Source organism: Stegodyphus dumicola, chromosome X1, assembly GCF_044657685.1.
Source record: "Stegodyphus dumicola isolate Sdum_Otavi_A_Nest chromosome X1, ASM4465768v1".
In the NCBI taxonomy this organism is placed as follows: Eukaryota; Metazoa; Arthropoda; class Arachnida; order Araneae; family Eresidae; genus Stegodyphus; species Stegodyphus dumicola.
This window is the reverse complement of record NC_140780.1, coordinates 191,937,298-191,949,663: the sequence shown is the minus strand read 5'-3', so window position 1 is coordinate 191,949,663 and position 12,366 is coordinate 191,937,298. Positions and strand designations below refer to the sequence as shown.

At 30.9% G+C, this 12,366-nt stretch overlaps 1 protein-coding gene across 5 annotated transcripts in view; it reads right to left on the bottom strand.

The window, feature by feature from the left end:
• The window catches only part of MICU3 (Mitochondrial calcium uptake 3), a 103,888-nt gene that overhangs the window by 79,414 nt on the left and 12,108 nt on the right, over nucleotides 1–12,366 (bottom strand). For 4 of the 5 annotated variants that reach the window (XM_035351174.2, XM_035351176.2, XM_035351177.2 and 1 more), the window contains exon 2: nucleotides 6,697–6,838. In XM_035351174.2, the coding sequence (XP_035207065.1) occupies nucleotides 6,697–6,838 (142 nt within the window). Of the gene's footprint in view, nucleotides 1–6,696; nucleotides 6,839–7,112; nucleotides 7,264–12,366 lie in introns of those variants that run through there. The other variant, XM_035351179.2, reaches the window with a different exon arrangement.

Genomic DNA, 12,366 nt, shown 5'->3' with positions numbered 1-12,366 from the left:
TTGCAAAATCTTCTTGGCATTCATCTTCATCGCTAAATTCACTTTCCACGTCATCAAGAATTCTTTACAGCACTTCTGCATAACGCAAATTAGAAGGATATATGATATTTCTCGGACTGAGTCTCAGAGCCATGTTTCCACCTGGGACAGATATTGTAACACTGAGAGGGAGGTGCGGTCTGACATACCACTCTCAGACAATGGAGTAGAATTTCACAATGAAGCAGGTGCAAAAAATGTTAGCCAATATGTGAGAATTATCAAGGTCCCAAAAGGAGAAGCTAGCAAGAGAATCCACTCAATCAGACTAAATATAGAATAGGGATGATAGGAACAACATCTGTAGTGGCCTCCGAGACCGCACCTCCCCAGTTACGGGTTAAATGCAGAATGATTAGAATTTTAATTTAATGAAAAATTCTCGGTACTTACATATTAACACAAACAACTTGGCACAATTTAGCAATTTTTCCACATGAAAAAGAATAATGACATAAGTCATCATTTCGTTGGCACCTATTTATGTATATGATAAGTAAATTCAATTACACAAATTTACTTATTACATACATAAATATTATTGCATTTATATTTTTACATTTTAATTAGGTATTTATCCCAAAAATTAATCCATGAACATACTTACACGCTAGTCAAAATAATTTGATAACAGATTCAAAACAATTATTCCTTTTGGTGGTTTTGTGACAAAATATTGTATTCCTGCAATTTCTTCCTCTGCTGACAAATTCTACAAGTGCATAATTTGGAACTGAGTTTAAGACAAAGAAATCATAATTTGTCTATAAAAACTGTTAAAATACAACAAAAAGAACAAACATGAAAATAGTAACACTGCTTGACTAAAGGATTGTTAAGCATGCAGTTGCCAGAGTTTGGCACATTGTGATAATTTGGTGGCTTCTACTAAAGTGGTTGCAATAAAACATAAGCATCAAATTCTGTACTAACCTTGACAAGGAACAATGCACCGTATCTTACAAAGACTTGTTTGTTATTGCTTATTTACCTGAAGAATATCACATGCACCTTGGAGCTAATATGATTTTCAGCAAAATCACCAAATGATTTTACTGAAAATTATCTTAAAATAAAATGGATGGAAATTACTGTTATTTCTGTGAAAAATAATAATTAATTTTAAAGCACATAAAAAATATAACTTTATTTATGGACTTTAAGATCCCCACTAGGCAAGTTTTTCAACATATCAATTAATGGTTAACAATACTAAATACTCTGCTGTACTTCCATAAGGAAAAAATGGTAATTACGGAAAATCCCGTCGACCACAAGAGACGGCGCCAATCGCACCAAACCCCCCCCCAAAAAAAATTACTAAATACAAGAAAAAAACGTTCTATTCTTATTTTTCTTCAGATTTATTATATAATCATTTATTTATATTTAATTTTTCATTAAAATTTCCATTATATTTTATTAAGGAGATATACTGTAAAAGCAATTATTTTCGCTAGGTTTTAATTTAATCACCAGTAAGATTCCATAACTTCGGAAATATTGAACAGCAACAACATGCTCTTCTGTAATAGACAGGTCCCAAATTTTAATAATTTTTTTTCGTAAATGCGCGATACAGGGGAAAAAAAGAAGTCTTTACTTAAGAATAATAAATAACATGTGTAATCAAGGTTACACCAAACCCAATGTGTTTGAAGAAGACTTTCCCATTTTTGGCGATAAATCACAGTTTGGCATCTTTTCTTTAATAGGCAAGAATGGTCGATGGGATTTTCCGTAAGTACCGAAAAAATTTTACAGATGTCATTTGCTCATACTAGATACCTAAAATGAATACCAACTCATAATCATATATATTTGTTTTTAATTTTTAGTACATTCTTCTAGTGAAACAGAAACAGTCTATATCTGATTATTTAATATACTAGTGAAAACCATGTTTAATTTGTTGTATAAAAAGTGTATATAAAAGTGCAAGTAAGTTCTCAGTAATCATTCTTTAGACTTTAACAATCATGCATAGTTAGTTTAATGTTTGGCTGAGTACTTTTCCCATTATGCAACTTCCATGCATTTTTGTGGGTTTTTAAATTGTAAACACACAATTAAATGTGTTAAATTAAACACTACCCCCCCCACACACAATTGATTAAGTTCCCAGATGACACTGTCATTGAGTCTCAAAATATGTTTGGCTTTTCTTTCACAAGCAAAAGGTATGGCAGGTACATAATGGTAAAATACCTTTGGCAGTTAGTTCAGTGAACATCAAATGGTACGTATTTTGTGTGAATGGGAGCATTCTTAAAAAATGGGGGAAAAAAAGATCAGTTGCTGTTTGTAATTATCATAACTACTAAATTAAATGAAGTACTACTGAATGTGCATGTGTTTGCAAGTACTTTCAATGTCTACAGACCACAATGCCATTATTCTACATAAAATATCATTTGGCATTCCCTGCACAGAGTATAAATTTTACTTAAGACAGCAGTTAGCATGCTTTGTTGTTAAAGTACTAAGGAATGCCTGGTAAAAATGTCCACACTATTATTCACATTTTAAATGGGAAAAAACTATGCTAAATTTACTGCTTAATGAGATAATCTTTGTAATAAATAACTTAAAAATTAAGAGAAAAAAGTTTTTTGGAGGTAATCTTGTTAAAGGAAAAAAGTTTTTTCCCTTTTTAATGAACTCAATAGATTATTATTACAAAAAGCATTTCTTCTGAATTTAGTACAAAATTCAGCTCTTCACATGGGAATCCAGGTGCATACCAACTGCACAAATTTTAATTAATGAGGGTCTTATGAATCAACTAACTCTACATATTAAGAAATAATACATAACTTTTTCATCCCCCATTAGTAGGCATCAAAGATCCCCAAAACAGAAATATTTGAAAATGAATATTAAATGAAAATTTGGTATGCATTAAAGTAAAAATGAATTGCTCATATTGCATTTTTATAACCCTTAAAATCTTGTTAATGCTATCCAAGGATTCAAAATCTTTCTACTTTCAAATCGTAGCTTTTAGCTTCTGATATATATAATTAGCCTTTCAACTGCTAGATATGAGAGGAAATACTTATATCAGTTCGTAACATTATCCATTCTTTTTAGATAAATATTAATAAATCCTCTTAGCTCGGTAATTTTAATTTATTTAAAATTAATTATTAGTGTAAATGCTTACAATACTATTACTCTAAAAGGTAATAATATTAATACTTTATTTACTTATTTCTCCTTGATGCTGTCTAATTTGTAGCAATCTCAAGAGCAACTCAAAGCTCGCAAATTTGAAAGAGTTGGAATTCTTGAACCTAGTGTACAGAAGCTCTTTTGTGCTAATAGGTAGCAAATTCAAAATCACGTTAAACAGACACAGAATTGAATCCCAAGGTCATTACCATCTTCAAGGGCATGCAAAACTTGTGCACTGTAGCACTTTTCACTGGTGCTAACAGATGGCGACATGAACAAGCAACTACTCACTTGTAGCCACCAAAGTCTCTCGCACCACGTGATTGCTACAAATTTTATTAGAAAATTTACATTTTTAATTTTCTATTGCTATATTTCTTTTTTGCTGCTTAAATCATTGGGAATAAAGTGTTTATAGCTTAGCCTTTTAATTTCTCACATAATTGCTGCACTAGATTTATTGCACTATCACAGCATTTATTACTCATGCAGCTAAGCAAGCACGCTCTTTTTTACAAGGTACCTAATTTATCATTGATGCTGTTTGAAAAACTTCAACATCTCAGAAATGTTACCATTAGATGAGGCATTTCAATAGCAGTGCACATTTTGTGATATTACAACCAGCACACATATGGCAATATGACACTCTCACTAGGTCACTTACCGAATCACAGATTGCTTGATCTAACAATGGCTACACTCCACCCATTACTACTAGCACCATGTCACAATGGAGGTTATTTTCCATATTGCCCTCATAATAACCATTAAATAACTTTCTTAAATTAAAAGAAATGCATGAAAACTTCCCTAGAGAGACAAAACTTGAGAATAAGAAATGACAAATAATGACTGGTCTTTTCTTTTATTTATTATATTTTTCTATGATGCATATAAAAATACATATTTATATGTAAATAATTATGCACTTTGTTTCTTACTACAATTTTTATCTACCACAGCTCATGGTATTTCAGTTTTCACAAAGTCTATAACTTTGGAGGAAACTTACTAGAAAATATCATCACAAACTGCAGATACTCATCAGCAATTTAATTCTTTTAGTAGACTCATTAATTTTCAATTATGGAAAAATCGCTTCTCATGTAAATGTACTTCAACACAAAGTAATTATTTTTACTTCAAAAATCTGTAATTGATGGTATTAATCTTTTGAAAAGTACTAATAAAAGTTAATCAAATTTGTATCTTCAAATCTTTAAAAAAGATTTCTATTTACAGTATAAATAATTAACTCTACCTCTATATTTTCCACGGCATTACTCAAGCTTCATTTTGGCAATGAAAATAATATAAAACTGGACTTTTAAACAATTCAAATCTTAAAAGATTTGTGAAAATTATGCTAATTAATTTACAAGAAATGTATCTGCATACTGCATAAAATTGCTTCAGGGGCTGAACATGCACCATCAGTTAAAGATCACTGCTTTTGGTTAGCCTAATGATTGTTAATGGCATAATAAACATGGTCTAAAGGCAGCTAATTAAACTTCCTCACTTACATGTATCCAAATTATCATGATTCAGATCTTGTTTTATTAATTTGCATAATTATTGTGCTAAAACAAATAAAGGCCTGCTCTAAACTGTTGTTACTGTGCTGCAAGCACATTATTTTTTAGGATGCCTGGGGTAAATGTGAGATTTCAAAGACTCATATTACAAGGAATCATTCTAAATTTCACCATTCCTTAAATATGCTTCAGTAAATGCCACTTGCTAGGTATCTTGCAAAATCTAGACACTCTGACAGCATGCTAAATCACACACTATGACATATTGCTCCACAGAATCCTCTCGCAATATGGAGTTCTGTGCATTATTCCAAACAATGTCGGGCATTAGCAAGTGTTATTAGTAGCTTTTAAGGAGCATCATGACTGTGAAAGGCACATAACAATCACCTTCCAAATAGCGACTGCCATATGATACCAGCAGTTATTTCCACATACAATTATTTTTCTACAGCTTTTTTAGCCTCTTTTTCAGAGTTGAAATGGAAATCATTTGCAATAATTAATATGATTGCTTGAAATTTTTTTTTTGCAAGCAATCATATTAATTATTACTTGGTTCTAATGTCTAAGTTTCTTGGACTTGACTAAATCAGTACGGTTGAGTACATCTTTCCTGATATTTTCCCATCGAGATAATACTGTTGATAGTCATCAGTAGTAAATTGAATTGAACAGTAAACTTTCTAACTGAATATATAAGTTCGGATTATCAAATCCTGTTTTTTTTTTTTTTTTTTTTTTTTTTTTTTTTTTCACCTGTGCAGCAAAGAATTCTCCCAATCTTATCTTTAGCCTTTACTTTTAAATCATATCTTAAGTCTTTACTTTTTTTTTTTCCACAATCTTATCTTTAGTCTTTAATTTTAAACAAATGGTGATTAGTAACCATGTTATAGTAATAAATCCATTTGAAACTACAGAATATCCAATGATTTTTGGTTATGTAATGTATAATGTATTCAAACAATTTGCAAATTTCCGATTTGTCACATTTGCAAATTTAGGTCTTTCCATTATGTTCCCATTCATGCATGAAAATTTTGAAATAAGCTAGAGATAAAAATGGAGAATTTATTATAAGTTACCATTATTTTTATGACAGGTCATTACTTTAACTACAATACCAGGAGAAATTATGAGCTTGTTTTGTATTTATCCTCCCCCCCCCCAAAAAAAAAAAACCTGAAGGCTTTTAGATTTTATTTTATGCCTAAAGAGCCTTTTTTTTAGCGCTTTGTGTGTTACCTTTATTTATTATATTGTTCTTCACACTTAAACCATACAACTCAATTCAACAGCAATATCACAAAATATTTAAAAGAGCATACTTTAGAATTTCCGATATACAGTCTCGTGTGCTGAAGATTTATTTTCTCCCTTCCCCCCATACAGTGTTGCCATTGCTTGCTTTGAAATTGTGGAGTTTCTTAAACAAAAACTCATAAATGCTTTACAAACTATAAAATACATAATAAAACAAATTCCAGATTTGGGCCTCCAGATGCCCATATTCGGGATGAGATGTACATTATTCAAAATTTGATTACTCTAGGTACCATTGTCTTATTACAATACGAGAAACATACATGCATTTATGGAGATTCTTCATTATTTAATTTCGTTAAATACAATACAGGGCTCTAATATTTGGTGGCAACAATTTAAGAAGTGATTCTGATTCACCATTTATAGCGAAACAGCGCAAAATGCGAAAATGAAGTTAATAACCCTTCTGGAAAAACAGCTCCTTTGGGCTAAAAAAAAAAAAATAGAGAAGCACTTGATAACTCTAAACATTACATCATGCTGTCTTAGATGACAGCAAGTCCATGCTGATCCCTATCACTTTTGGCTTCAAAGAAACTTTTAAATTAAATACAGAAGAAACATTTAAAAAAGAAAGGAAAAGAAAAGAAAGAAAATTAGCCGTACTTACGTCTTGGATCAGTATCAGTTACAGAATCTAAAAAATCTTGAGGTGTCATATATAATTGCCCATCATATTCAACTGAAGCAAATTTAATAAACCTCCGTTCTCTCTGAGTTAACTGGGACATCTGTACGTCTTCATCCTTGATCTACAAGAAATAATAACATTAAACTTTTTATGGAATTTTATAATCACATATGATAATATTTATAAATTTAAATTAATATGCAAAAGGTAGAAAATCAAAAGTTCATTAGGTTATATGTTTAGAAATAATTCTAGCTTCCCAGTAAGGATTTAATTTCAATTTGGCATTTGATTTAATTTCCAAAGCATAATACTGACTAAATGCCCCAATAAAGAAAACTGAATATTTAAATAGTAACAATTACATAAAAATTTGAACAAAATATTTAATTTACGCAAAGTGCTTAAATTCATCCTGAGCTTAGCTGTGGTATTTTTGAGCTTTTAACATCGTAATTCCGACCCAAATTTAGCTCAATCCCAAATGATTAATTTCAGTAGCAGAGGCACAGATAGGGTTATCAGCAACTCAGGACAACTGAAGATTTTGTGCCTCCTCCTATACACCAAAATATAAAGGGGAACATTAATTGGCATCCCCTGGAAGCTGCATCCAGGAACAGATGTCATGGCCAACTAGAAGAACATGGCCTGGTTAGCTACAGAGTGACGTCATGGAAGGTGTCAGAGTCTTTCGTGACTTCGCTTCAAGTTTGAATATGCACGTTTCGTTAAATGCTTAGATTCATTTGTTTTAAATAATGTATATAATTAGATTTTCAGAGAATATGAAAGGTCATTTATTCAGTTATAGTTAAGATTCATAGATTCATAGGTATTACTTTAAGAAATATTCACGAAATTTTCTATCCAATGTTTTACATTATTTTGTATAATTATTTTTATACTTTTTAGAATTTGCTGAAAAACAAAGTTATAAAATAAATAAATAAATGTGGCTATTTATTCACATAAATAAATCTTCATAGTTTGATTATTCTTAATTCCACTAAATACTAAAATAAAATTCTTTAATAAATACTCTGAAAAATATATTGACAAAATTTACTGTTGATTTCATTGATCCTACATTTTGCAGGTTTAATTTCGTAGATGTGAAGGAAAGGGGAAGGAAAGATCCCAAAGTATAAATAATTAACTGACAAATTATAAACACTATTTAACCAATTAAAAGATATAGAACTGATTTTTCTTTATCACAATATAGTTTATTAATCATTATTGCATTTTTGATTTTAAGAACTTGAATGAATGATTAGTAATATACCCAATGCTTTAAAACTTTCAAAAGTATGCAAAAGTACTTTTTATTCATTTCAGTTATTATCTAACAAAAAGAACAAAAGATCAAAAGTCGCAGAAAAATTAAAATTTCCCGAAATCCTCTTGGCATTTGCCAATGTAAATTAAATAAAGCGTAATTTTGTGCAACGTTAATTAATATTTACAAATGTATTGATGTCTGAAATGTAATGAATTATTACTAATGTAATGATATCTTTATAATCTGATAATAGAGAAATCATATAAAAGACTGAACAGATGTTGCTTCAATACTTTCAAGATTCTTAGGAAAGCCAATGATTTTTTTTCCTATCTATGTCACCTTTTTCACTCAATCTTCATTAATAAATAAATTCACGAATTGTTCATGTTTCAGTAATTTTTGAAGTTCATTGATACATCAAGTTTAACAGGCCTAGGATTTTTCAGAGATAGTCAATGGATAGAAGGCAAATTAGTTGACTATCATAGAGGAAACTATAATAAGCAGCTTACTTACTATATAATGATTTCACTTGACTTGATTTAGTTTATTACAGCAAAGCAAACTAGGGCTATCTGTCTGAGGGCTGCCTTTGCGAAGGACTTTCTAAGGGAAACTGGCTCGTATACACGTTATACACGGGAAAATCATGAAAATGCCCTTGCAGCCAGCCCCTTTGCCTGGATTCAAACGCAGGTCAGAAATGCCAGTGTTCAGTGATTTTACCGCTCGGTGGCTGGTGGGATAATGTATAATGAATAAGCAAATACCAGTACTTCTAGCCATTTTACTTTTATTACTCATCTTCATTTGTTCCAAAATAAAATGTTCTATTCCTCAAGTGATTTTTATTCGACGTATGCTTCCCAGTTATATACTAATAAGTTATAGTTAGATTTTAATGCTTTTAATATTATTCTTTTGACATAACTATAAATGTTTTCAAATTCAGGCCATAAATTTCGTATTTCCATTTAATATATTTTTAAATACAGTCATACCGAAAATCCGCCGACCTGAAATCCCCCAACTTCTGAAATCCGCGTTGCCTCTCAAAACATAAACATTCATTTTATAGGTTCCGGAAACGCAACATTGAGTACAAAATATTGAAGAAAAAATACTTACCGAATAATAATGAGTCATTACGGAAATACCAAATGATTGACATCATGATAAAAGTTTTTTCTTCTCTAATCTGTATCGAGGTAAGAAAGCAGACAATTCACTCAAGTCTTCTTTTAAGTTAACGATTCACGTTGTTGTATTTTCTGAGCTTTGTTATTTCACGAGATTATTTAGTGCTGCATTTTTTTTATTCGGATATTTTGTGGATAAACTAAGAATATTTTTAATTTCAGCCCTTTTTAACACAATTACAGATAAGAAACAGACTCATAATTTTACTGCTTGCAACGTTGAAAAACGTAAACACGTTGCATTGACAGTAATGCAAAAAGTGCAAATTCTGCAAAAGATGGAGACAGGTACTACTCCTCGGTTTATAGCAGAATCGTATGGAATTGCGATACAATTGTGTATGATATACAGAAAAATAAAGAAAAGCTGTTGAAATTTTACAGCGACAGTGATTCTAACATTGGAATCCAAAACCGGTAATCTTTGCATGAGGCGAAATCGGCAAACCTCGATGCTATGTATATATAATAAAATGAATATTATAATCAGTTTATATATGTAATAATAATTTAATGCATATAAGTTATTGCAATAATGTATATAATAACTTAATTAAATATATCTAATACACCTTATTTATTTTGCACTTTTAGTCTGAATATTACGATTTTTCTTTTCTGTCATGAAATCCGCAAAATCCTAAAATCCACACAACCTCTGGTCCCATTAGGACACCCATAATCCGGAATGATCTATAATCCGGACCTCAAAGCTACAAACTTTCCGCGCATGCGTCGCGTTGACGCATGTGCATAGGCGTTTAGATGCGCGACCTTTACGGCTGCGAATATGCTTGTGTGCATGCTCATAAAACGTTTACGCATGCGAGTTTAATGTATAACGGACGGTGTAAGCTAAGCTAAAATTATCTAATTCAGTTAATGTTGCAGATTGCGTTGTTCCTTAATCTTCGAATTGGATCCGGCTTATTATTTTTTGCAGACAGTTAGAGCAATTTTATAAAAGTAAGCTTAAACTTTCGATTCTATCAAATAGAATTTCCTATATATATTTGTTAATATGTAAAGGATCTAAACCGAAAGTATGTTTCGAAATACGAAATCACGCTGCTCGGCGGGGGGAACGCAGCGGCGCGCAATGAATTGGAAGTTGATCTGTCAGTACTATCCTTGCCTTCAGAGCAGATGTTTTTATTTTATTTGGCTTATAATTCCTTACCAAATGTAGTATTTCATCTCGATGTACTCCGTCTTTGGTATGATTTAAAACAAGTTCCTCGTCATTATAATTCGCTTCCGATAGTGAAGAAAGCGACAGAGGTTATTGAAAACGAAAAAATTTCGATTGACAAATTAGTCGGTATTCTCGACACAGCAATTATAGGACTTGAACAGCGGGACTTTGTAACTAAACAAGAAATTATGTCTGTTTAATAGAATTAAAGAGAAAGTATTATCACATGAAACGAAGCAACTTACATTGAAAGAAATGTTTAATAAAGTAAACAAATAAATATTAAGCTTTTTCTTTTTGTAAATTTTGATACCCTTTAGATCATAATTTTTCTTTATTTCATAAATTACGGTTTCATATTTTTAATTTTGTAATTTCTGCATGCCATCTTACCAGATTTAAACTGATGATCTATAATCCGGAGAAATCGATAATCCGGAATCGCCGAAGTCCCGACGAGTCCGGATTAACGACTTATGACTGTAATAAGTTATTGCAATAATGTATATAATAACTTAATTAAATGTATCTAATACACCTTATTTATTTTGCACTTTTAGTCTGAATATTACGATTTTTCTTTTCTGTCATGAAATCTGTAAAATCCTAAAATCCACACAACCTCTGGTCCCAAGCTTTGCGGATTTCTGGAATTTTACTGTACTCCCATTTCAACAGCTTCTTGTACAAGAAACACTGCTATATTCATATGAAGTGATACATAGATACTTTTCCAAATTTTAGGCTGTAGATTAAAACTGAGCAATAAAATACAAATTTCCATCAGCAAATTTTATGTGAAATTATATTTGAATCATCTGAAATGTTTAGTTTATTCCATAATGAAGAAGAAAAATCCTCAAAAGATGCAATTTTGTCCTTTTTCAAAAATTCATTAAAAATATGTTTATCCATATTGGCTCTTTTTTCCTCTGCGCTCATCCTTGGAGAAGTTGGATTCTCAGTTAAGTATTTTGGATAACCAGAAAAAAATGCATGGATAAGCATCGTTAAAATTTAGGGTGTCTTTTACACAATTAAATAACAGAGCCTTCAATTTTTTTTTATAAATAATTTAACCAAATGATATCATCTTCTCAAAAATATTTCTCATATACAACTCTCATTTGGTATTTAATATCCAGAAATCTCATTTTAATGTATCTTTTGGAAACTTGAATACCTATATACATATATATTCAATGGTTTTATAATAATTCGATTTGCAACTTGGAACGCAACATCGTGCAGAAATGAAAGGATACTTAACTCATTTTAGCTCTATATAGAAGTCGATAGCTATATTTATTAACAAATATTAAAGAAATAAGTAAACTTAACTATCTGTAATTAACTATTAACCAAAATAGCATAACTACTTTACTTAAATTATTTAACTCAAATTTAGTAATAAGAAATACATGAATAATAAAAAAACAGAGTGAAATGTTAATGTACAGCACACAAACTAACGTAGAATTCTTAGCTTGCAATGTCCGCAGTGCAGAGTGAAGGGTGAAAGTTCAGACGCCTTTCGTGGCATCAAATCACGTGACTTTGAAGCTGACCAGGCCATCTAAATTCCCGAAGGTCACGCAGATGTCCTCCTACCCCATAGCTATGTTACTGCTCAGTATCAACCAGAAATTCCATTTCTATGAAATACTTCTTTCAGCTATTAGTATGGCTATTAGCTTCTGATGTTCAAGTTAGATATTATACTAGTACTGAATTAAAGTGACCACATGTCCCAATTTTTAACAATGTCCCGCTTTTTAGAAAACATCTGCATTTCTTATTGTAAATGTACTGTAAAAATATATTACCTATTTTTTATTAATTATTATAGTGAATATAAAGAAATAAAAAACACATAAAATGCATGCAGAGTAAACTAAATTAGGCGATGTAACGAGTTAAATTTACTCAGTGGTGTTCGATCATTGTCGTTACATCGCGTCAAGGAA